Raw genomic sequence first — 22,801 nt, 5'->3', positions numbered from 1 at the left:
GGATGTAATGACTGTGTCTCTAGGTTTCCTCGGCAGCCTCTTCCTTCCAGGCTGAGCAACACCTGGTCCTTTACTGCACTGAGGGGCTCTGCTGCAGTGACCCTAGGCCCAGCACTGACCCTCCCAGTGGGCACAGGAACCCTGTATCTGGGCCACCTCATAAGCCTACTTTAATTCCCTCTGATACCCTTGATGGGCCCTGCAGCCAGACATGAGGGCAGAGTGAATAAAGATGAGCACAGTCTCTGCACCACTCCCTCAGCACACCCGCTTGCTCCTGGTCTGCCCCCTGACTTGGCTCTAGGTGGCTTTAGGTGTAACCATCTTAGACTTGGGGGAGGGTTCTTGTTGGGATCGAGGAGCGCTGGTTTGGGATAGAAATGTCTCTGCTTTCCAGATGGCTTCCTACCTGCCCGAGGTGTTGTCACCCTTGGCTTGGGCTGGGCCTGGAACCAGGAGCCCCTGCTCTCTCTGTGGGTCTCAGTGGATCCCTAACCACTGCCCATCACCTCATATGTCCTTGGGTGGCCTTAGGGGTCCATGACTTCAGAGCCCTGACAGATGAGGGCCCAGGGCTGGCATGACTCCACAGGCTCCCTTGGCCTCCTTCACTCTGGGCTTCCTCCCAGGTTCTTGGAGGGGTCTCTCTGTCCGGTCCCCTGCCCTGAAGCCCCTGTGTCTCCTTTAGCCTCAGCATCTTTGCTGCCAACTCTCAGGAGCAGAGCTGCTTCTCCAGCCACCCACACATCCTGTGCCTGGGTCTTTTGCATACAGACCAAAGTGAATTACTACTTTAGGGGAGAAAAAAAAAAAAAAACGAATTTGCCTTAGGTTTTTAACGGTTGATAAAGTCCTGCTCTGTTAACCCTCCCAGAGGCATTTGCATTTAATATGGAGAGGAGAATCCTTTAATTAAAAGAAATTCCCAATAGTGGGATCTCTGGCATCGTGTCAGATTCATGGGGAGGCAGTTTTCAGTTCCCCACAGGTGGCAGAATCTCACTTTTGGGAAGGTGGCCTCTGTCCTATGTGTGACAGTGATCCGCCAGAATGAGATTTCCTCGGCCGATGTTCCCTCCAATGATCTTTAAAGGGACTTGTATTCAGGCTGCAGATGAGGGGGTTCTGAGAGAACTGAGGATTCTGTGACTATCCTCAGTAAAGCTAGCCAGGAGATTGGCAATGGTTCTTAGTTCTGAAAGGAGGCCACAGAATCAGAGATGCATGGAGCTTCCATGCATCTTCCTTCCAGGCAGCCTTCCAGTCCTAAATGACATTTTAAAGGTGGTGATCCTGGGGCTCATGGAGGAGAGGGACATGCCTAAATCACTTCTTGAACTGGTGGCTCTATCCCTGTGATAAGAAGCAGGCCTGAATTGTAGCTTGGAAGGATTTGTATATTAATGGTTGGTGTGGCCAGAGACACATGGGTGAACCATAGAGGTGTCTGGGGATAGGTCCCTCTCTTACCCCTGGGAATTGGTAAGCACTGGGCTTGTCATCAATAATTGTGAGGAGGATGGCCGAATCTCTGAGGGATGTTCCCATAAGTGTCCATGACCCCAGGAAAGGCACTCAGGTAGCAGAAGACTCAGAAGAATCCCAGGGGCCCCAGGGAACCCTACCTTCTGTCCTGTAGGTGAGAGCTTGAGACATCCACTCTCCTTGGCAGAGTCCCTGGGCTTGAGGGGAGAGGACCCATTTCTAACATCCGGGGTTGAGGGGTGGGTAGAAAGTCTGGCTAATCTTCACCCCTTTCCCCTGCTCTTAGACTGGGCACCCCAAAGTTGGGGCATTGGGTTGGGACCCAGGCATTCAAGTGGTGGGTGGTCCCCAGCCATGAATTTGTGGGGGCAATGCACCGTTTCAGTGGGAATTGAGTCTGAAAGGAAAGGCAAAGGAAATGTTCCCGGAAGGCAGGAGACAGTGGGTGGCATTTTGGGGATACTTGCTGTGTGGTCCCCGTCTGCCAAATTTCAACTGCCAGTCATTACCAGTCATGGACGCGGGCCTCCTGCTATGGGTGGCCCAGTGGTGTGGCCTGAAAACGGAAGAGCAGGGACCTAAACTTTTAAGTGGGTTTGCCTGGCCCCCAGCACAGCCTTCTAAGTGGAATTTTTAAGAGGTTGTTCCAGGAAGAGGTTGACTTAAGCAACTTGTTGAGTTAGGCTTTCTGAATGACATTAGGATGAACGCCTTGGTTTCTTTCTGCCCAGCCAGTGATCAAGAGCAAGCCGAAAGTGACCCTGACCAAACCCAGTCAAACAGAAACACAGTCTCTGCTCTTTCAGTCGCCTTTAATGAAGTCATGGGTAGCAGAATATACAATGTGGCTCAGATACACAGCACAGCAGGGCCTAGATAATAATTTTCCTCACATCTTGGGGACAAGTGTGATGTGTTATTCCTTTATGAACATAATTTAAAATATATAAACTCCTCACAACATTCTCCAGGAGCTAGAGCCCGAGAGGACCCACTGGGGATCCCTCATCCAGGGGACATATGGGCAGTCTCAGGGGAAGGCCGGGGAGTTTCTCCCCAGCCAGGTGAGGCCACAGCAGCAGCTCCTTTGCCGGGAGTGTCAGGCAGTGACAAGCAGCGATGAGGGGACAGAGGGTGTGGCAGCGGTGTTTGGCAGCTCTTCAGCATCTTGATCACAAATGTCTGCTAGGGTTCGGTCAGTGGCGTTGCCAGTGGGACCAGAGAGGTGGAGGGGACCTTATTCTCCATGGGGGCAGAGAGTGTGCCTCTCTTCTTGAAGAGGGGGAGAAGGTGTGGGAGGAGCAGGGGAGCGCTGGGCTCTCACATTCTTGGCGACCTGGGATAGGGAAGAGCAGAAGTCAGGCTAGGTACTGAGGAGACAGACTCAAGACAGTTAGGGATGTGATGGAGATGCTTCTATGTGCAGAGTTCTAATGGACTCTGGAGTTCTTTCTGCTGGTGGTGGAACAGGATGCACTTGTCAGTAGGATGACCAGGGATACTGGGAGAGAAGGGTATGGAGACGCTAGCCAGGATTAGGGTGTATTAGGAATATAATATCTTCCCACCATATTGGGGGTGGAGGAGATGAGGAAAGGAATTGTGGACCCCTCTAGGTTTTGCAGTGAAATGGGGACAGTGGAAGGCATGGGTACGAATGAACCTGGGTTCTGAGATTCTCTTATTCTTTGACTCTAATTAGTGGGTGGCCCTTGATGTTGCTTGGCCTCAACTTCTTCCTTCCAAAGTGAGGACAATAACAGCCATTCTTCGTGATTCACAGGAGAGACAAGGCTCAACTGAGGTAACTGTTGTCACCTGAGGAGTGTACTGTGTTATACCAGTGATCCAGGCCATTGTGATTAACAACAGGGACCCCTAACAGGAAAAAGTAGAAGAGTTCGGTGTGCCCAGCCTTAGGACCTAAAAGCAAGACCCTGGGGGGAGGTTTGCTTTCTGACCTTGGGGACCCACCCTAAGACCCTCACGGCCCGCATTCCCACAGGAGATGCCTGCTCACCTCAGCTGGACCACAGCCTCAGCGTCATGAGCAGGTTAAAGCCAACCACCTTCAGGAAGATGATGCGGAGCATGATCACTGTCAGGTTGTAGAAATTTAGGTTCATATCTGCAAAACCAAGAGATTATTAGCATGTACATCCGATGTGTCCACACAGCCCCTATGACCTACCCATGATTTCCCCCAAAGCCTCAGCTCCTAGCCCACCTCTCCCTTTGAACTTGGGTACACATCCCCTCCTAAGCATATTTGTACATTCCTCCAGGGTTAAGAGGATTCCCTTTCAAAAGGAAAACACCAACTGCGCTCAGTATTTATTTTATTTCTGCATCCCTCAGGAGTGGGGATGGGGTGGTGCTCAGAACTCACTATAATCCCTTAGATCTCGGCCCCTGAGTGAGAAGCTGGTGTCTGGACCCCAAGAGGGACCATTCAATGAAAACGGCTCAGATGGAAATGGATGGGTCCAGGGTAGGTAGTGAGGAGAGGTGAGGATCCTGAGAGATAAGACTACTGCTGTGTGAGTTCTGCTGCTTTTCTTGAAAGGAGGCAGACAGAGAGAAAATGTCCTTAGGGTAACCTGATTAGTTCAGGCCTTTGTGTAAGCCAGTGGGAAATATCGTAGGTGGGCCACCGAGAAACTCTCTTTGGTTCTCCTGACAGTGGATGGAGCAAGGGAAAGGAATACAGAGGCCTAGGAGTGAGTCATGGGTCTAGTAAAACTAGAGACTCATACTGAAAGTACTTAGAGGGAAAAAGAACGATAGCGATGGTGAGAGGAGCCTGGGTATTCCAGAATGTTCCTGTTCCTCCTAACTTCATTCTAGATCCACATATTCCTTCCCAACTCTCCTATCTAGTCAGGGTGATTATGGATGCATTTCAAGCCAGGATAGACCCCTCTTTTACCTGTTTCAAAGCCTTTCTCTACCACATTGGCATCGCAGGGAAATTCTAAAAGGAGAAACAAAGAAATTTTCTTAGAGTTGAGTGTGCTGACTTTCCCACCCCAGACCTTGGATTTGGGCAGATGAATGTCTGTCTATAGGCTTTCCACATTCTCTCATGGAAATGTCTGGAGGGAACTTGTTGCATATGGGCACCTGCTAGGAGAGCCCCTGGCATTGGTGGGATCAACACCGTAGCTTCCGGGTACCACTCTAGTCACGTAACAAACACTGGTCGTGCAAAGTACACATTACACGACACACAAGGCCACAAGGAGCCATCAGACACAGACCCTGGCCTTGGGTAAGTTCCAGTCTGGTGTCTGAAAAGAGGCAGTAAGACATACACAGTGACAAGTGCTATAAGGAGTGTGGATGTTTTCATGTGTCCCACAAAGTTTGGATCCCTGCACTCTAAATTTGTTCCTTTGTTGTCACCATCTCAGTAAATGGCTCTGTCACTGACTCAACTGCTTGGGCATACAATCTAACTGCCTTCCTTGATCTCCTGTTTCTTTCTCACCCCTCCTTGGGTCTAACTTTAAATCTGAGATAGTGTTGGCCACTCAGTTCCCCTGCTGCCTCCCTGTCTGGGCCTCCATCGTCTCTCTGCTGCAATAGCCTCCTTTCTGCTTCCACTCTTGGTTCCTACAATCCATTTTCCACTCAGCAGTCAGAGTGTTCTTTTATTTTTTTTTAATTTTTTTTTTTTAACGTTTATTTATTTTTGGGACAGAGAGAGACAGAGCATGAACGGGGTTGGGGCAGAGAGAGAGGGAGACACAGAATCAGAAACAGGCTCCGAGCCATCAGCCCAGAGCCTGACGCGGGGCTCGAACTCACGGACCGCGAGATCGTGACCTGGCTGAAGTCGGACGCTCAACCGACTGCGCCACCCAGGCGCCCCTTTTATTTTTTAAATTTTTTTTTTCAGAGTGTTCTTTTAAAAAAAAGTAAATTGGATGTCATTCTCCTGCTTAAAACCAATCGATAGCTTCTCATTGTACTTAGAATGGTGGCTGTCCTCTCATGACCTAGGAGGCCCTGTGTTGTGACCCTTCCCTACTTCCTCCATCTCATTTCCTGCTGCTCTCCCCCTTTTCTCACTGTGCACCTGCCTCAGGCCTGCATAGGATCCTTCCTTTGCCCTTGGAATGGCTGGTCTTTTCTTATCCTTTAAATATCATCTCACAGGGCATTTCTCTAGAGAGCCCTTCCCTGACTTTTTGTTCCAAAGTTGGCTGTTTCCTCAACTCCCAAGTGAAAGCACATATTACAATCTGAAGCTGTCTAGATTTCTGCTTGCTGATGGATGGTCTCTCCCAACTAAAATGGAGCTTCCTCATGGCACACCCCTCATCTGACTTATTTACTCCTCCATTCCAGCACCTGGCATATTGTACATGCACAATCAGTGTTGAATGAATAAATGACTGGGTGAGGTTTGACCTTTGGCAGAGAGACAGAAACAAGGGGTGGTATCTTGGAGAAAGGCATTAGACTGGAGCCTGAAGAGCAGCAAAAGGGGCAAACAGCCCGAGCAGAGGCAAGGAGGCAGGAACTCAGGGCAGGTGAGAAGCCAGTGCCCTTCCTGCCACCTTCTCCCCATCTGCTCTTTGGCTGCAACAGCCTGCGACCTGCCAGGATGGAGCTCGCTGGTGCTCAGTGACAAGAGGGTAGGGCTTTACTGACCATCGATGAGGCTGAGACCACCAGTCAGAGCAGCTTTTAGATGCCCTCCACTTGAACTCCGGGAATAACCAGGCCTCTCAAGGTTAAGAGACTCAGCTTGCACAGGCACCAAGGCTGACTCACCTGAGCTGGAGTGGAAGGTGTAGTTGAAGGTACTGTTGCATCCCAAATCAAAGCTGTTGCTCCAGGCCAGGGCCCCGTTGCTCTTGGAATCCATAGTCTTCATGTCCAGTGAAGTACTTTTCAATCTAATCATGTTGGACTCTGTGGATGGTTTCACATTGACTTTCGAATCAAAATCAGTGAACAGGCAGACAGAGATGTTACTGAATTCAGGGCTTTTCAGCTGGTACACGGCAGGGTCAGGGTTCTGAATAGCTGTGGGCCAAAAGAACCCAGGTTAGGAGATGTCCGTTTGCCTCCTGCCCGAACCCAGGCCTGAGTCCAGATGCCAGTGATGGGCAAGAGCAGGGCTCTGTGGGACTGACAAGTCACATTCTCAGGCTTTAATGGGAAAGAACATTCCAGAAACCAGTTGCTCCAAAGGGCCTGGGAGTCAGGGACAGGTATAAACCATGAGTTCTGACCAAGCAGCCAGACTCTCAGTGAAGGCTTGCTGCCTGGCCTTGCCGGCCATTCAAGGAAACGAGAAACATAGGGCTGGCTACTTAATGGTATTGCTCATTCTTTTAGTTAATAGGAACTTCTTCAAAAGCACAAGGAGCCTACCAAGCAACAATATAGCTCTGGCAGGACAAAACAAGCCTAGAAAAAAGGCCTAGCAAAGCAAACCGTATGCCTTAGAATCTGGGGTGGTCTCCCCCAACTGAGACTGGGTATTGACAAGAATCCGAGGTTTATTATTGGCTGGCATTAAGTTGGAAGGAGGGTCACATCACCAGAAGACTTCTCACTGATAAAAGTTTTGGACAATAAACCTGCATCCCAGACCTGGTTTTACCATTCACTAGATACAAGGCCCTGTGCAAGTCACATCGGCCCCTTAAATGTCAGGAAGTTCATCTGTAAAATGGAGATATTGCCTCTTCCACCTTCCTAACCAGGCTATTCTGAGAAACAAAGGGGGAGTTTCTCCTTATAGAATTATATTTAATAAACCGTAAGGCACTGAATGAATGTTAGTGATTGCAGCTATTGATACCACTAGGACGTTGCCATCATAACGTGCTACCGAGTTATACACAGTTTCTACTCTTCACCCCCCCATGAAGCAGGGGCTGTTGGAGGCTTTTCCTTAGTGCTGAGAATCATTCTTCAGTATTTCTGGAGGATTTTGTGTTTTTAATGTAACTCTCGTTGTTTATTCTTTCAGACCTCCTGCCTTTAGAGGAGGAAGCAGAGGTTTGCTGGGAGGGTTAACACGCTGGGGCCACCCAGAGAGTTTAGAGCAGCACTGGGACTAGAGCTTCCTGCCTCTGTGGTTCTCTGCTCCCACAGCTCCTCATCATGCATGCAAGGTTTCTCAGACCAGGAGTGCACCCCATGTGTGAGGCCAGCCAGGGTGGCCTTGGCAATGCAGACTTCCGGCTGGACCTGAAACCAGGGAAATCAGCCCTTGGCATGGCTTTGGGTTGCTTAGTCAAGGCATCCCAAGGGTGTGGGGCCGTCCCTGAAACAGCAGAACAAGGGTGGGTCCCTGGTCACGTGTGAGGGATGTCCAAAGCTCTGGCCCTGAGGGATTCTGCCTTTTCCCCTCCAGTGTCCACATATCCAGGGAATCTGCCATCACTGTGGGTTAAGGCCCTAAGGCATAAATCTTACAGGGAGAAGAGAGACCAGAAGCCATTATGTGCCACAACACACCCCAATGGGTTTTTTAATCATCAGTGGGAGTCATGGGCGGGACTGGGGAGGGGGATGTGGAAGGGTGTGGAGGTGCTGAGAGAATGTGGCTTTGAGGAGAAGGCAGAAGATAAGGTGCCACTAGATGCAGTTTGAGCTTAGAGGGAAAAAGGGATTGCAGTGGGGGCCAGATGTCCAACTTTGAGTCCTGGTTAAACACTCACTCAAGTCCTAGAGCCCGTCAGCATCAGACTAGAGAAGGTCTAGACCACACTCTCCAATATGATAGTCTTTAGCTACATGTGGCTATTTAAATTAAAGCTAACCAAAATTAAATAAAATGAACATTCAATTAAAAATTAAAACTCATTCCAAAACCAGACAAAGACCCCACTAAAAAGCAGAACTACAGACCAATTTCCCTAATGAACATGGACACAAAAATCCTCAACAAGATACTAGCCAACCAGATCCAACAATACATTAAAAGAATTATTCCCCATGACCAAGTGGGATTTATACCTGGGATGCAGGGCTGGTTCAATATCTGCAAAACAATCAATGTGATACATTGCATCAATAAAAGAAAGGACATGATCCTCTCAATAGATGCAGAGAAAGCATTTGACAAAATACAGCATCCTTTCTTGATAAAAACCCTCAAGAAACTAGGGATAGAAGGATCATACTTCAAGATCATAAAAGCCATATATGAAAGACCCAACGCTAATATCATCCACAATGGGGAAAAACTGAGAGCTTTTCCCCTAAGGTCAGGAACACAACAGGGATGTCCACTCTCGCCACTGTTATTTAACATAGTGTTGGAAGTCCTAGCCTCAGCAATCAGATAACACAAAGGAGTAAAAGACATCTAAATTGGCAAGAAGGAAGTCAAACTTTCACTCTTTGCAGACAACATGTACTCTATATGGAAAACCCAAAAGATCCCACCAAAAAACTGCTTAGAACTGATCCATGAATTCAGCAAAGTTGCAGGATATGAAATCAATGCACAGAAATCAGTTGCATTCCTATACACCAATAATGAAGCAACAGAAAGAGAAATCAAGGAATCGATCCCATTTACCATTACACCAAAAACCATAAAATAACTGAGGAATAAACCTAACCAAAGAAGTAAAAAATTTATCAACTGAAAACTATAGAAAGTTTATGAAAGAAATTGAAGAAGACATAAAAAAGTGGAAAAATATTCCATGCTCATGGGTTGGAAGAACAAATATTGTTAAAATGTCAATACTACCCTAAGCAATCTACATATTCTCTGTAATCCCTATCAAAATAATGCCTGCATTCTTCACAGAGCTGGAACAAATAATACTAAAATTTGTATGGAACCAGAAAAGACCCCGAATAGCCAAAGCAATCTTGAAAAAGAAAACCAAAGCAGGAGGCAGACTTCAAGATGTATTACAAAGCTGTAATCATCAAGACAGTATGATACTGGCATAAAAACAGACACTCAGATCAATGGAACAGAATTGAGAACCCAGAAATGGACTCACAAATGAATGGCCAATTAATCTTTGACAAAGCAGGAAAGAATATCCAATGGAACAAAGACAGTCTCTTTAGCAAATGGTGCTGGGAAAACTGGACAGCAACATGCAGAAGAATGAACCTGGACCACTTTCTTACACCATACACAAAAATAAACTCAAAATGGATGAAAGACCTCAGTGTAAGATGGGAAGCCATCAAAATCCTTGAGGAGAAAGCAGGCAAAAACCTCTTTGACCTTGGCTAGAGCAACTTCTTACTCAACATGTCTCCAGAGGCAAGGAAAACATAAGCAAAAATGAACTATTGGGACCTCATCAAAATAAAAATTTTCTGCACAGCGAAGGAAACAATCAGCAAAACTAAAAGGCAACTGATGGAATGGGAGAAGATATTTGCAAACTACATATCAGATAAAGGGTTAGTATCCAAAATCTCTAAAGAACTTATCAAACTCAACACCCAAAAAACAATCCAGTGAAGAAATGGACAAAAGACATGAATAGACACTTCATACATCCAGATGGCCAATTGACACATGAAAAAATGCTCAACATCACTCATCATCAGGGAAATACAAATCAAAACCACAAGGAGATACCACCTTACACTGTCAGAATGGCTAACATTACCAACTCAGGCAATAACAGTTGTTGGCAAGGATGTGGAGTAGGAGGATCTCTTTTGCACTGCTGGTGGGAATGCAAACTGGTGCAGTCACTCTGGAAAATAGTATGGATGTTCCTCAAAAAATTAAAAATGGAACTACCCTACGACCTAGCAATTGCACTACTAGGTATTTATCCAAGGGATACAGATATGCTGTTTCAAAGGGGCACATGCACCCCAATGTTTATAGCAGCGCTATCGACAATAGCCAAAGTATGGAAAGAGCCCAAATGTCTATCAATGGATGAATGGATAAAGAAGATGTGGGGTGCGTATATATATATATATATATATATATATATATATATATATTTATATTTATATATATATAAATATATATATATATACACACACACACACACACACACATTAACAATGGAGTATTACTTGGCAATCAAAAAGAATGAAATCTTGCCATTTGCAACTACGTGGATGGAACTGGAGGGTATCATGTTAAGCAAAATTAGTCAGAGAAAGACAAATATCATATGACTTCACTCATATGAGGAATTTAAGATACTAAACAGATGAACATAAGGGAAAGGAAGCAAAATAATATAAAAACAGGGAGGGGGACAAAATATAAAAGACTCTTAAATACAGAGAACAAACAGGGTTGCTGGAGGGTTGTGGGTGGGGAGATGGGATAAATGGGTAAGGGGCATCAGGGAGGATACTGTTGGGATGAGCACTGGGTGTCATACATAGGGGATGAATCACTGGAATCTACTCCTGAATCATTATAGCACTATATGCTAACTAACTTGGACATAAATTAAAAAATAAATAAATTAAAACAAATAAAAATTAAAACCTTCATTTTAAGAGCTTAGTAGGTACATGTGGCTGGTGGCTACCATATTAGACAGTACAGGTTGATAGAACATTTCCATTGTCACAGAAATTTCTATTGGACAGTGTTGGTCTGGAGAGAGCTATGCCACAGAACATGAGATTTTGAGGAAGGGCACTAAGGGCTGAGTGTGGGTCTTAAAAACGATCTCTAAGTCTGTTGTGGGAGGTGACTCCAACAGGGGCAGGCCAATTTTCGCTCAACTTTGCTAGTGAGAAATCAAAATGAAAAAGCAATCAATGAAGTCAGAAGAATTGAGGTGATTTTGGCCTCTCTCAAGTCTAGTTGTCATCAATTGATACACTTTGGGCTTCTCTATCTGCATTTTTGCTGTTGTTTCTCCTGTCCAGCTCTTTTTGTCTGAAGACAAGAAATGAGTCACTTTTAATCTGGAGATCTTTAGGGGTCCATCTGCCAGAGCCCTGGGAGGAGAGGCATTCTGTTGCACCTTAGCAAAACATATCCTACCACCGATGACATCTTAGCAGTTGGCCTTAGCAAGACCATCAATTTTTCAATGTGGAAGTTCAACTATTCTGGATACTAAACTTTCATTTTAATTCAAAACTGGCCACAGAAACCCATGCCCAGATGCTCAGTGCTTTGGAGGCAGAGGGGCACATAATGATCGAAAGCTTCCTTACCACTAAATCTGTGCTTCGTAGTTAGGTATCAGGAATTCGGAAGTATGAGTTAGCAACCCTGACTCCAGGTCCCACTGAGCCTCTGGTGAGCATGGGCAGACTTACCCAGAGTTATGAAAATTCTGGTTCCTTTGCCAAATTTCAGCTGGGAGGCAACACCTTCATGCCACCCCTAATATCTCCATTACAGAAACCCTTAGGTTTCCCCTCCTCTGAGGGATGGGGTAACCCACCTCTTAGAGCCCACTGAAGAAGGAAGAAGGGAGGTCCCTAGGCCTTGAGCTGTCCATGGAAGGAGCCAGCTCCTCTCACATTCACATCCAGTCTGTATTTCTAAGTTGGATCCCTGATTTTCCTAGTGGGGGCCTTCGGCCCTAATTATCTGTATTTCTCTCAAAGGCTCTAGAATCCCTTTTCTCTGTTGTCTAAGAAGACATCTTATTTGCCTTTCTCTGCATCCGAATTTATTATCAGATGTGTCTTCTTAGGCCAAAATGCACGTGCCTTGTTCATGCCCAACATCATGCCTTCTTTCTTGTTGTTCCTTATGCCTGAAATTCCCCCTACTCTCCTTTCTTTGCCCATATGGATCTTACCTGTCCTTCAGGCTCAATGAATCCTTTCTACTGCATAAAACCTTATCCATCTGGGCTGGCTCCCAGTCGTAACCTTATTCCTTTGAATCTCTGTTGTGCCTATTGACGTCATCAATTGGTTAATACTAAAATAGTTTTCAGGTTGCTAAATTTATAATAGTTATGTGCCTTTGGCTTGTTTTCATCATATTTGGGAATAGGTCAGCCATCTATGTTAGACTTCTTCGCACTCAATCTAACACTTTATAGAGTGATGTCCACACAGAAGGCATTAGAAAATATCCATTGAACCATTAAAGTCAAATTTTAATGTGCTTGACCTAGAGAAACACAGATTTTCAAAACTGATAGTGATGTGGGCACACAGGTGGCCTGGTCCCAGCTCCAAGACAGCTCCAGGCCTCTGAAGACAATTCATTGTAACACCCACAGTCAGCCTTACCATAGTAAGACTGATACCCCTGAGGAAAGGAATAGTGACACTCACTGGCCCATGGGTGCCACCTGGGATGACGACTCACCAGATATTACAGACACTTGGGTTCCTTTTCCAAATGTGAATTTGCCCACAGTTCCTCCAGTATTCACACTGCAGGTGACACCATTACAGAAACTCACTAAATCTACCTCCTCCTTCAATAGGAGAAGCACTGATCTCCCACAGGAGACAAGAGAATCACACTTTTTAGAGTTAGACCTTCTGCTCTTTTGCATTGAGACTTTGGTGTGTTCATCCCTTTTCCTCCTGCCCTATCCTGCTGTAGTGCCCTGGGTCGGAGGTTGTGATTTCAATAAACCAAGAATTCAGTAGAGCAAAACCCCTGTTCAGGGCAGCAGTATCTTGGATCTTCTCGTGGAAGGTCCAGGACTACTTGTTTATCATTTGCCTCATGATTCTTAAAGTCTCAGTCTGAAGATGTTTCCCAAGCACAGAGTGCTGGTTGGGGGAATTTTCTGGGGGAAGGGTGGAAAGATCCATTTGGGATCCTTCAGAAGAAAATACCTGGGCTTAAACTTAGCATCTTGGGCAAAGAAGAATCAATTGTCAATGTCGATCCTTGCCCCACTTTACTTACTTGGATGGACACTCAGTCTGGTTCCTGCTCCAAAGATTAGCCTGGTATCCATGCTGTATCCTCACTGCAGCTAAGGCCTTTCTAATATCCTTCCTGACACAAATCTGCCTGAACCCACCAGGCTGTGAAAGTACCATCCTCAAAGGCTCCCTGAGTCTTTGTTTCTTAGATTTCCTATATCCCAGGGAAGCTGTTCCCCCTTCTCTTTATAATAATGTAAGCCTTTTATAGCAAGGCCTTGATGATGATGGTGATATCTTTTCTAGATAATAATAATTATTATTAAAAGCTACCATTTATTAATTACTTGCTTTAGGCTGGACATTGTCTTATATTATTATGATGTCCTTATTGTCATTTTGCTGTTGAGGAAGGAGGCTTTATTAGAGAGGGTAGAGCCAGAATTTTCCCCAGATCTGCCAGCTCCTCGAATTTGCTACGAACCCCATACCATCCTGCCTCCATGCCTTGCTCTGTCACATCATATAATTGCCATTCAGATAGGAGTCGGGGTTACTTTTACCCTGGGAGAGGTTCAAAACTCTACCAAACTCCAGAGAGGAAGATTCTGTGAGAAGGTAAGTCATTAGCCAAAAGGAGGAATTTAGCTACCTGCAAGCATTGTGTTCGCTATTAAGTCATTCCTTCCCCCAAGGGCACGGAGCTAATTTCCTGAATGATCAGATTATCTGGTGCTGATATTATCAGCTTTGCTTGAGAGCACAGAGTATCTGGAAATCTTTTTATGTTTCTGTAAATTATTCTGCTCAGATTTTCATTTACTCAACTGGCTCTTGGCATTTCTGTCTTTAATATGAGAAATGGGACCATTTTAAGTCACCAAGAAAGCTTGTAGAAATGGGAAACTAGTATTTAATATTTCCCCGTTTGCCATAAATCATTGCCTGTTTTCTCATAGACAGGTCGTCAGTTACTTTGGCCCTTGACACGTGCATGGTCATACTCACGCGGCTGCACAGCTAGCCTGGTCCCAGCTCCAAAGATCAGCTTATTGTAGCTACCAGACAACACACAGTAGCAGGGTGCTTTATAAGAACTCTAACCTAGGCAGGCCCAGCCTTCCTGGGGCAGCAACATCTCCTCTGTTCTACAGACTCCTCCAGATCACCCTTTCTCTGACACTAGCAAACAGTCTGGGTCACTGAGTCCTAATTTCTCAGCTTTCAGTGTAATAACCCCACAGATCTTACCCTCAAAGTTAGCCTTGAGCTGTTCTGGCCTTCCCGGAGGGTGAACACCCTTTCTGGGTCCCACACTGAAAGTGAAGGAGGAAAATTGGAAGAGTCTGAAGATGAGCCAGTAATTAATTAGGAAATGAACCTTGAAAGAGAATTCAGAGCACTGGCAATAGATGGAAAACCTAGGGTAGGGCTGAATCATGAAATGGAGACCTGCACAAGGCCCTTCTTTTAGAAAGTAGTTTTATTATTTCTTGAGGGCAGAGAAAAAGAGAGGCTAAAATTACCATAGGAATATTCACATGAAACGCACAGGGAAGATTCCTTAACTCTGAAGGTTGTGCGAATCAGGAGGGAGTTATGTATGGGGCTTGAGAATCTCTTTCTCCAGATGTTTCTAAGGTTAGGGTTGACATCCAAAGGGGGAAAAAATCTTTCAAAGTTTGAGAGTGGTTTAGATAAATCCTTCTTGGTGAGAATTTCACAGAACTCTACTCTTTCTAAATTTTCCTGCAAAAAAAGATTCTAAGCTCAAATAAGTTTGGAAAGTGCTGTATACTGTATACTAACAGGGCATATTAGCTAGTTTTAAAGGCTCCGAGAAGTCCTGCAGTAAAGAATCCAGAACTTCCCAACCATTTGATCCAGTAATCTTTTTTCTTAAAACATCCATTAACATCTGTGGAACATATACAGGTTTAGATATATATGTATGTTCCTTAGAAGTTCCTTTTCTAGCTCTAAGAATTTAAAATTCCATTCTAAATTTTAGCCTAATTTTAATCCTTCAGTTTTCTGTGTTCTGAGTCTGTTCTGCCTATGGCCACAATTAGGGGTCTCATTGATTCTGATTATTTCTTTCTAATTATCATGAAACAGCTTCATTCTATTTGGGGAATTGCTGAACATGTAGTCAGCTGTATAGTGAATTCTCCTGCCACCATCAGGAACAGCTCGAGGGCAGTTACGGATGCAATCAAGATGCAGGAACCACGTTGCTTTAACACTTTGCATAGTTTACCTTCTAGAAACAATGGCAACCTTAAAACCTTTCCCAAATATGAATTTATTGGTCTTCCTTCCACACACCTTCCTATACACCTTGAAGCTGTGTACTTCAAAGAAGATTCTGGTCCTAATGGAGGAAAGTTTCCTGGGTGGTCTCCCAAGTGGAGACGTATTTATCAACAGACCTTTTTCCTTTTTGCCAGTAAAACCCATTTATGCTGCTTCCCTATCACAGGCATTATAGTTCTTACATGCCTCTGAACTCTGGTTCTTGAGGAATATGATAGGTTTCAGGCTTTTAAAATACAGCCTGAACAGACCCACGGCAGGGCAGAGGCTTTGCTGAAGTGCACTAATGAACAGGTCAAAGCAGAGGAAGTTTTCCCCAGAGAGATGGGCTTTATTTCACCCATGTGCATTTGGATGGATGTAATATCCCATTTTGAAGTCTGACAACTCTCTCCATTGGGGAATACTTACTATTGTCTAAAGCAACGTATTCTGGGATGCCTGGGTGGCTCAGTCAGTTAAGCATCCGACTCTTGGTTTTGGCTCACGTCATGGCTTTGTGGGTTCAAGCCCCGCATCAGGCTCTGCACTGGCAATGCAGAGCCTGCTTGGGATTCTCTCTCTCTCCCCTTCCCCCATTAATGCTGTCTCTGTCTCAAAATAAATAAATAAAATTTAAGAAAAAATAAAAAAAAATAAAGCAACATGTTCTAAACAGTTACTACCCATCCGCTTAGGCCTTCTCTGACTCCCTTAGCCGGAAGGCATTTTTTCAATAATCATGTTTGGTGACACTTTTGTGCCAAGCATTGGACTGGGCTGTGGAGGTGTAAAGATAAAGGCGAGAGGGTTCTGGCCTCACAGAGCTTATAATACAGTGCAGAATGCATATAAGTACCAGGCAACTAAGATAGGAGGTAGGGCATGCCTTTCTCTCTCTTCCTATCGCAACTTGTATGTATCTCCTCTACAACATGGTGACACTGTGCCGAATCGTCTGTTTATATGAGTGTTTACCTGCTGGGAGATCCTGGGTGGCAGACACTCTGTATTTCCACCCTCCCTCCCTCCCTCCCTCCCTCCCTCCTTCCCTCCCCCCTTCCTTCCTTCCTTCCTTCCTTCCTTCCTTCCTTCCTTCCCCCCCCCTCACATCTAGCATAGTGCTCAGAATATAGTAGGTGCTTTGTAAATATTTGTTGAATAGAAAAGACCTCTAAATATTTGAATTCATTTTTAATGCAGTCCTGCTCTCTATCTTCTTTTATTAGCATTATTTCATTTCTCTTTTGAATTCTGTATGGTTCTATTTTCTGAAGTTTTTATGGTTTTTATTGCATTATTTAGGCTTTAAGCTCTTACTACAGCTCTTGATTAGATACGGAGTTTTGTGAGTGTGTCCAATGGCCAGCATCTTTGGGGAGTTTAATTTCCCACCTTTCATGAAAACTAGATGATAACAAAAATATATTTTTTGGCATAATCAGTCATAATTTCTTTTCTGATAAAGATCTTTTGTCTCAAAAGGATCTAGAAACAGCAAAAGAGTCTGTCTCAGGAATGATGAAAAGGCCAATCCCCGTGGGCAATTTCTAGCATTAGAAAATAAACCACTATTGAGCCAGTGGCTGGAAATTAAAATTTCAAAACATTCAAGTCTCATGAAGAAACATGAGAAATTGGCTCAGGAAGTGCAGATTCATCACCTAAGAAAGCAGAGTAGGGACTTTCTGTGTCTTTGACTAGAATCTAAGGTCAGGCACTTACTTGGATGCACTTGGAGTCTTGTTCCACTCCCAAAATTGAGCGCTCTGCCACTTGTCCCCGCACCCTGATATGATGCAGTACAAATACCTGCCCTCTGCCACCCAGGGCGGCTGCCTGGTCCCCTCATGGGTTCACAGTGTTCACTCTTGGGAACAGGGCTTTTAAATAGCCTGTTCCATGGCTTTATGATAGATTTCTCTTTCCATGTCACCTCATGCCCACGGTTCTATTTCCCTGCCTGCCTTACCTGCATCCTGCCAACCCAATCCAATGACTTTACTGATCTCTCCAGAAATGCCAAGTCCTTGCCAAGGCTGCCATAGTCACCATGGCAAGAGGACTCAGCATGGGCGAAGCAAAGACCAAATAAGTGGCCTCTGAGATCTGGGGTCTTCTTTCTCAGAGTGCAGGAGAGATGTGGTAGCAGGGATAACAAGAAAACAATAGTCAGATAGAAGTCAAATATATTTGAGTTAAACTCTAAGTCTGTCATTCCTAGCTGTGTGATCATGGGCACGTTACTTATGGGAAGCCTCTGTTTCCTTATCTGTAAAATGGGCATGATACCAGCTACCTGACATTAGCATGGATGTGAACCTTGCAAGAGAACTTATGAGCAAGACAGAGAATATCACTGGTACATGTCAGGCATTCAGTAAATAGTAGCTAATAATGTGATGATTCCCAGCAAGGCTTTACACTAAGGGAAAGAAATGAGGCTTCTCACCGCTAGAGGAGACCCATCCCTGCCTCACATGCCCCTCCCTCCAGCACCCTTGGGTGCCTTACTCTGGCTGGGACACTTTCACATAGGACAGGTATTTCATGGATCCAAGGGGAGGTATGAGAGAGAGTCTCAGCCACAGGGTTGAGGGAGGGGGTAGACCTGTTGGCTGCCATGAAGAAAGTCGTGCTTCAGAAACTGAACCAAGAGTGAAGTGTCTTTTCTCAAAACTTGAGAATTTGTTCTCTGAAAGCGCCGTGCAATACCCTTGTTCAGCAGACCCTTGACCATTTCATTAGACCCAACACCCTAAGTTACTCCCAGACAACAAAGGATGGAGCAGACCACATCACGGACTCTCATTATTATGATATCCTTCCATAATATATTGCTGTCTACAAAATCTGCCTTATTGAAATGGTCATTTCTATAATACTCACATGGATGAACAACAAGGCTGGTCCCTCTTCCAAATATAGGTCTGTAGTTGCTTCCTGATACCCACAGCGAGGAAAGCCTTTGCTAAATCCTGTCTTATGTGACCTCCCCCTACTGACGGCCCGAGTGGTGCTGGGGCAATAATCCAGGGAAAAAACACTGGGGACCCTCTGAGAGTTGTAGGAAATCTCCTGAGCCTTAGCCTCAAGGGGTGATGATGAGAGCCAGTGGTGGGGGCTGGAGAGTGCCTCACTTCCTTTACCCAGGAGAATATCACGTTCCTGGCAACAGAGAAGTGGGGAGTGACTCCCCAATACCAGCACCACCACCCTGCCCTCTTGGCCAACACTAAGGGTCTGATCCTGCTGCTCTTCTGTCAGATACAAGGGGCTTCTGGAAGTCTCCAAGGCTGGAGGGCCCAGGACGCATTTGGTAGTACATTGTGCTGAAGCTGTTCTATCTCCTTTTCCTGAAAGGCTTCTGTTCTGTCTTTCCCCTTCTTTAGCTCTTTAGGGTTTCCCATTCCTCGGCTTCTTCCTGCATTGAGGCCCATGGGTCTAGTCCCTGCATTTCCCTGGCTGTAGGCCAGACTCCAAGCAGATTTTGGCCCTTCCTGTGATTGGTACTTTTCTCCTTCCTTCTTTACCACCTGGAAATAGGCCAAAGCATCCAAAGGTCTTTGGTTCCTTTTTTTTTAGCTCCCAATATGGGGCTTGAACTCATGACCCTGAGATCAAGAGTCACATGCTCTCCTGACTGAGCCAGCCAGGCACCCCCTTATTCCTTTATTCCTAATGACCTTGATTCAGACAGGGCCTGGCTTTTATGAGCCATAGCACAGAGAAAAAAAGTCACAAGAATTTCCATAAAATCTCTGAAGGATGAGAGAACCAGAGACCATGCTCCCTTCTTCTGAGATGGGAAAGCTAACCTCTCAGAAGTTATGGCCTGAGCTGAGGTCCTGAATTGATGTGGGAACTCAGCTCTTGGTTTCCTGGCCAGTGCATGCTGCTGGTCCTCAGAGGGCTTACCTTGCACTAGGCTTGAGAGTCAGATTAGCAAAGAGTTGTGTGTCTTTGCTGAGCTCAGGGCTTGCTGAGTGAGGGGCTGGGGCCTCGCCCCTGCCTTTCACTGCATGCCCAGCATGGCCCTGGACAGGTGCTTGGACCCTGGGCCTCTGGCTCCCCCTACAACAAGAACAAGATGTCCCCAACGCCCCTTCCAGCTCTCACCTCTGTGGGTCTTTGTGCAATTTGAAACCCAATCTTAGGGAAGAGCAGGGCAGATTTTCATGGAGGATGGGAGCATGGTCAGTGGCGATGCTGAGAGAAGCGGAGAGTAAAAGAAACAAAGGACAGGCAAAGGTTTGGGACAGTCACTGTCTAAGAACCTTAGGTGTGGCATCGATGAATGACATGTCCCCTGCCCCCATGGACAGAAGAAGTTGTCCAGCGCTGGGGGTTGGAACAGTGTTTGGGGGTGATGGGAGGGAGGTCATTTGTACAGGAGGATCACAGCTCACTTACCTGGTGTGACCATCACCTGGGTCCCCTTCCCAAAAGTGAGTCTGTTGTTCCCATAGCCACACTCTGGGTAAGAGCATTACAAAAAGGTCCTGGTTTTGTGCACCCTCTCATGAAGGACACACTCCCTTCACTGGAGCTCTAAAAGCTGGGGACCTAGAGGGACACCTGGGTGGCTCAGTCAGTTGAACGTCCAACTTTAGCTCAGGTCATGATCTCACACTTTGTGAGTTCAAGCCCTACATTGGGCTCTGCACTGACAGCTCAGAGCCTGGAGCCTGCTTCATTCAGATTCTGTGTCTCCCTCTCTCTCTCTGCCCCTCCCCCACTCATACTCTGTCCCTCTCTCTCTCTCTCTCTCTCTCTCAAAAATAAACATTAAAATAAAAAAAGCTGGGGACCTGGAAAGCCTGATCCTTCTGTTTTCCCTGTAATGCATGCTACAACCACCCTAATGGGTTTAGCTGTGCCACCTCCCACTGGCCTCCCTATTCCTCATCATAGCTATCGACAAACACAGCCTCTGGCTATTTTCCTCTGGGGATGGGGGAGGGGGGGAACAGAGCCTTCACAAAAGGTTGCGGAAAAACCTGCCTCCAATCTAGGTCAGGGTAGGTGTATTTCTAAAGATGGAAATTACAAGGCACCAGGGAGGCATTTTCTTACCTCAGCTGACACACCTGAAAAGAAGGTACCATTTTCTTGGGTAACATACGCAAAAATGTATTTTTCACTTTGCCAGAAAGAAGAGTAGGAGCGAGAGCATTTCCAGCATGCCCTGCTGGGGCTCCGTGCTAAAAACATGCCTTGGCATGACTCAGTCACCTCTTCCTCTCTGGGGCTGAGTAAGAGTCCTGGTGACTCAACCTGACTCATTGCAGTTTCTATCCTCACCTCACTCAAGGATTCTGCCCAGGGGGCTTTTTGTCCTCAAGAAAGTCAAACATCTCAGCAGATAACAGACATAAGTCCTTTTCCAGAAGCACGTAGGTGGAATCATGCTTGGTCTCTGCCTGGGAATGCGGACTGACCCTTGTCACCACTGTCCTGTCTCCAGCCAACAGGACTCCCTGCCAGGTCCCAGGTCTTGTGCATGACCACATACAGTACCCATCTTGGCACATTCACATGTAAGTTATTGTTAGACTTTCAATATATAAGTGTTGTTTCTCTGATAAGACTGGAACTTCTGAGAGCAGGGGCCGTATCTTATGCTTCTTTTTTTCTTTCTTTCTTTTTTTAAAAGCAGCTGTGGTCCCTAGCTTATTGATGAGACCCAGTGATCATAAACAGTTGAACTGATTTTTACTATGCATAATTATTGGGACAAGGAGGCCAATTATGGGAGAGGTTCAAAGCAAAGTATACTCTGGATAAATGTAAGTTGCAAAATCTAAGTACCTAGGCAGGGAAAAATCAAGGAAACTTTTCTAAGACAGACAATAAGGAGGCAGTATAAAATCCAAAACATTTTGAGGTTCATATTGACCCTCAGCAGAGAAGGGGAGCATCTGAATGAACAACTAAGTTACTTGATTCCAAAGGAAACTCAAACATTTACCTCCTGATACCTTGACACTGACTCTCTTTAAAAGGTAAAAAAAAAAAAAATAATAATAATAATATGGTAGAAAATATATATTCTGAGTTAGCAGCATTGTTATTATCAATAATAACAAAATAGCAGTAGTACTAGTCATAATGATGTTCTATTACAGACCATGCTAAATGCTACATATAAAAATGTAAACCCAGTTTTGGAGATGGGTTTACACATTTCAGGAGTTCTGACTTACTTGGGCTGATCAGAAGTTGGGTGCCAGTTCCAAATATGAGTTTCTGAATGCCTGTGTTCACACTCTGACATAACTCTATACAAAATGGCACCCTGTCACTGAGCCCGAGCCTGGGATTCCTATGTCACACAAAGGTTAGTTACTAAGCATATTCCTGCATCTGTGTGCATGTACCAAAGTGGGAGAAGGCATATAATTTTACTATTTACCCTTCATTTTCCTAAGACCATTGGAAGATGACAAGAAATAAGGAAGAACCCAATAGGAGATCCCACTTTATATACAGTAGATTATATAAAAAAATGTTATGAAAATTCAGGTTGAAAAGGTCATTCGTATAATTACAGAATTTCAGTTCTATCCAGAACCTAGGGTAGTTTTATCCATCCACACTTGCTAGGTGTGCAGGACGTGTTTCTTGAATTCATGATGCTCATGGATAATAATGCGACACTATCATTACCAACCTATCTTCTTATTTAAGTAGCAGACAAAACCATGCCCATCCCCTCAAATAAATCAATGAAAATGTATGTCCCTCAGCTGTAATCCCAATCAGATCATTTCATAGAACTTACTTGTTTTGACAAATAGTCTTGTTCCTGGCCCAAAGACAACTTTGGAGCCTATAGTATTTCCCACAGTGATTTGTGCTATGACAAAATGGGCCATTTCCTTCTCCTTCCATTTTTATACCATAGCTGGGGAGCAGGCCCAGGGTGCCTACTGGAAGGTGCTAATAAAAAGGAACACTTTTTTAATACTCCTGTAGTAAAACCCATTTGTTTTTTTCTTGTGTTGAACATATCTCACACTTCCTACCAGGTTCACCAAACACTAGTCACTATTCTGTGAAATCCAGGCACCAGAATCCCCAGGCTTTAGTCCCAGCCCTACTTCTCACTGACTTTATGAGGCTGACAATTCAACCAACCTCCCTGGCTCTTAATGTCCTTGTTGTAAAAGTAAAGAGGACAGAATTAGATGATGTCTAAGCTCCCATTCAGAGCTGATGTTCTGTGATTCAGCAA

At 45.2% G+C, this 22,801-nt stretch overlaps 1 gene segment (V, D, J or C); it reads right to left on the bottom strand.

The window, feature by feature from the left end:
- Positions 1-2,280: 2,280 nt before the first annotated feature.
- Positions 2,281-22,801, bottom strand: part of LOC125169083 (T-cell receptor alpha chain C region-like) — a 780,232-nt gene continuing 759,711 nt past the window's right edge. Inside the window, 5 exon segments of the C gene segment in view lie at positions 2,281-2,821; positions 3,506-3,613; positions 4,415-4,459; positions 6,268-6,522; positions 17,290-17,353. Coding sequence covers positions 3,507-3,613; positions 4,415-4,459; positions 6,268-6,522; positions 17,290-17,353 — 471 coding nt within the window.

The sequence above is a fragment of the Prionailurus viverrinus genome, chromosome B3 (genome assembly GCF_022837055.1).
Source record: "Prionailurus viverrinus isolate Anna chromosome B3, UM_Priviv_1.0, whole genome shotgun sequence".
Taxonomy (NCBI): domain Eukaryota; kingdom Metazoa; phylum Chordata; class Mammalia; order Carnivora; family Felidae; genus Prionailurus; species Prionailurus viverrinus.
This window is presented reverse-complemented; position numbering and strand designations above follow the sequence as displayed.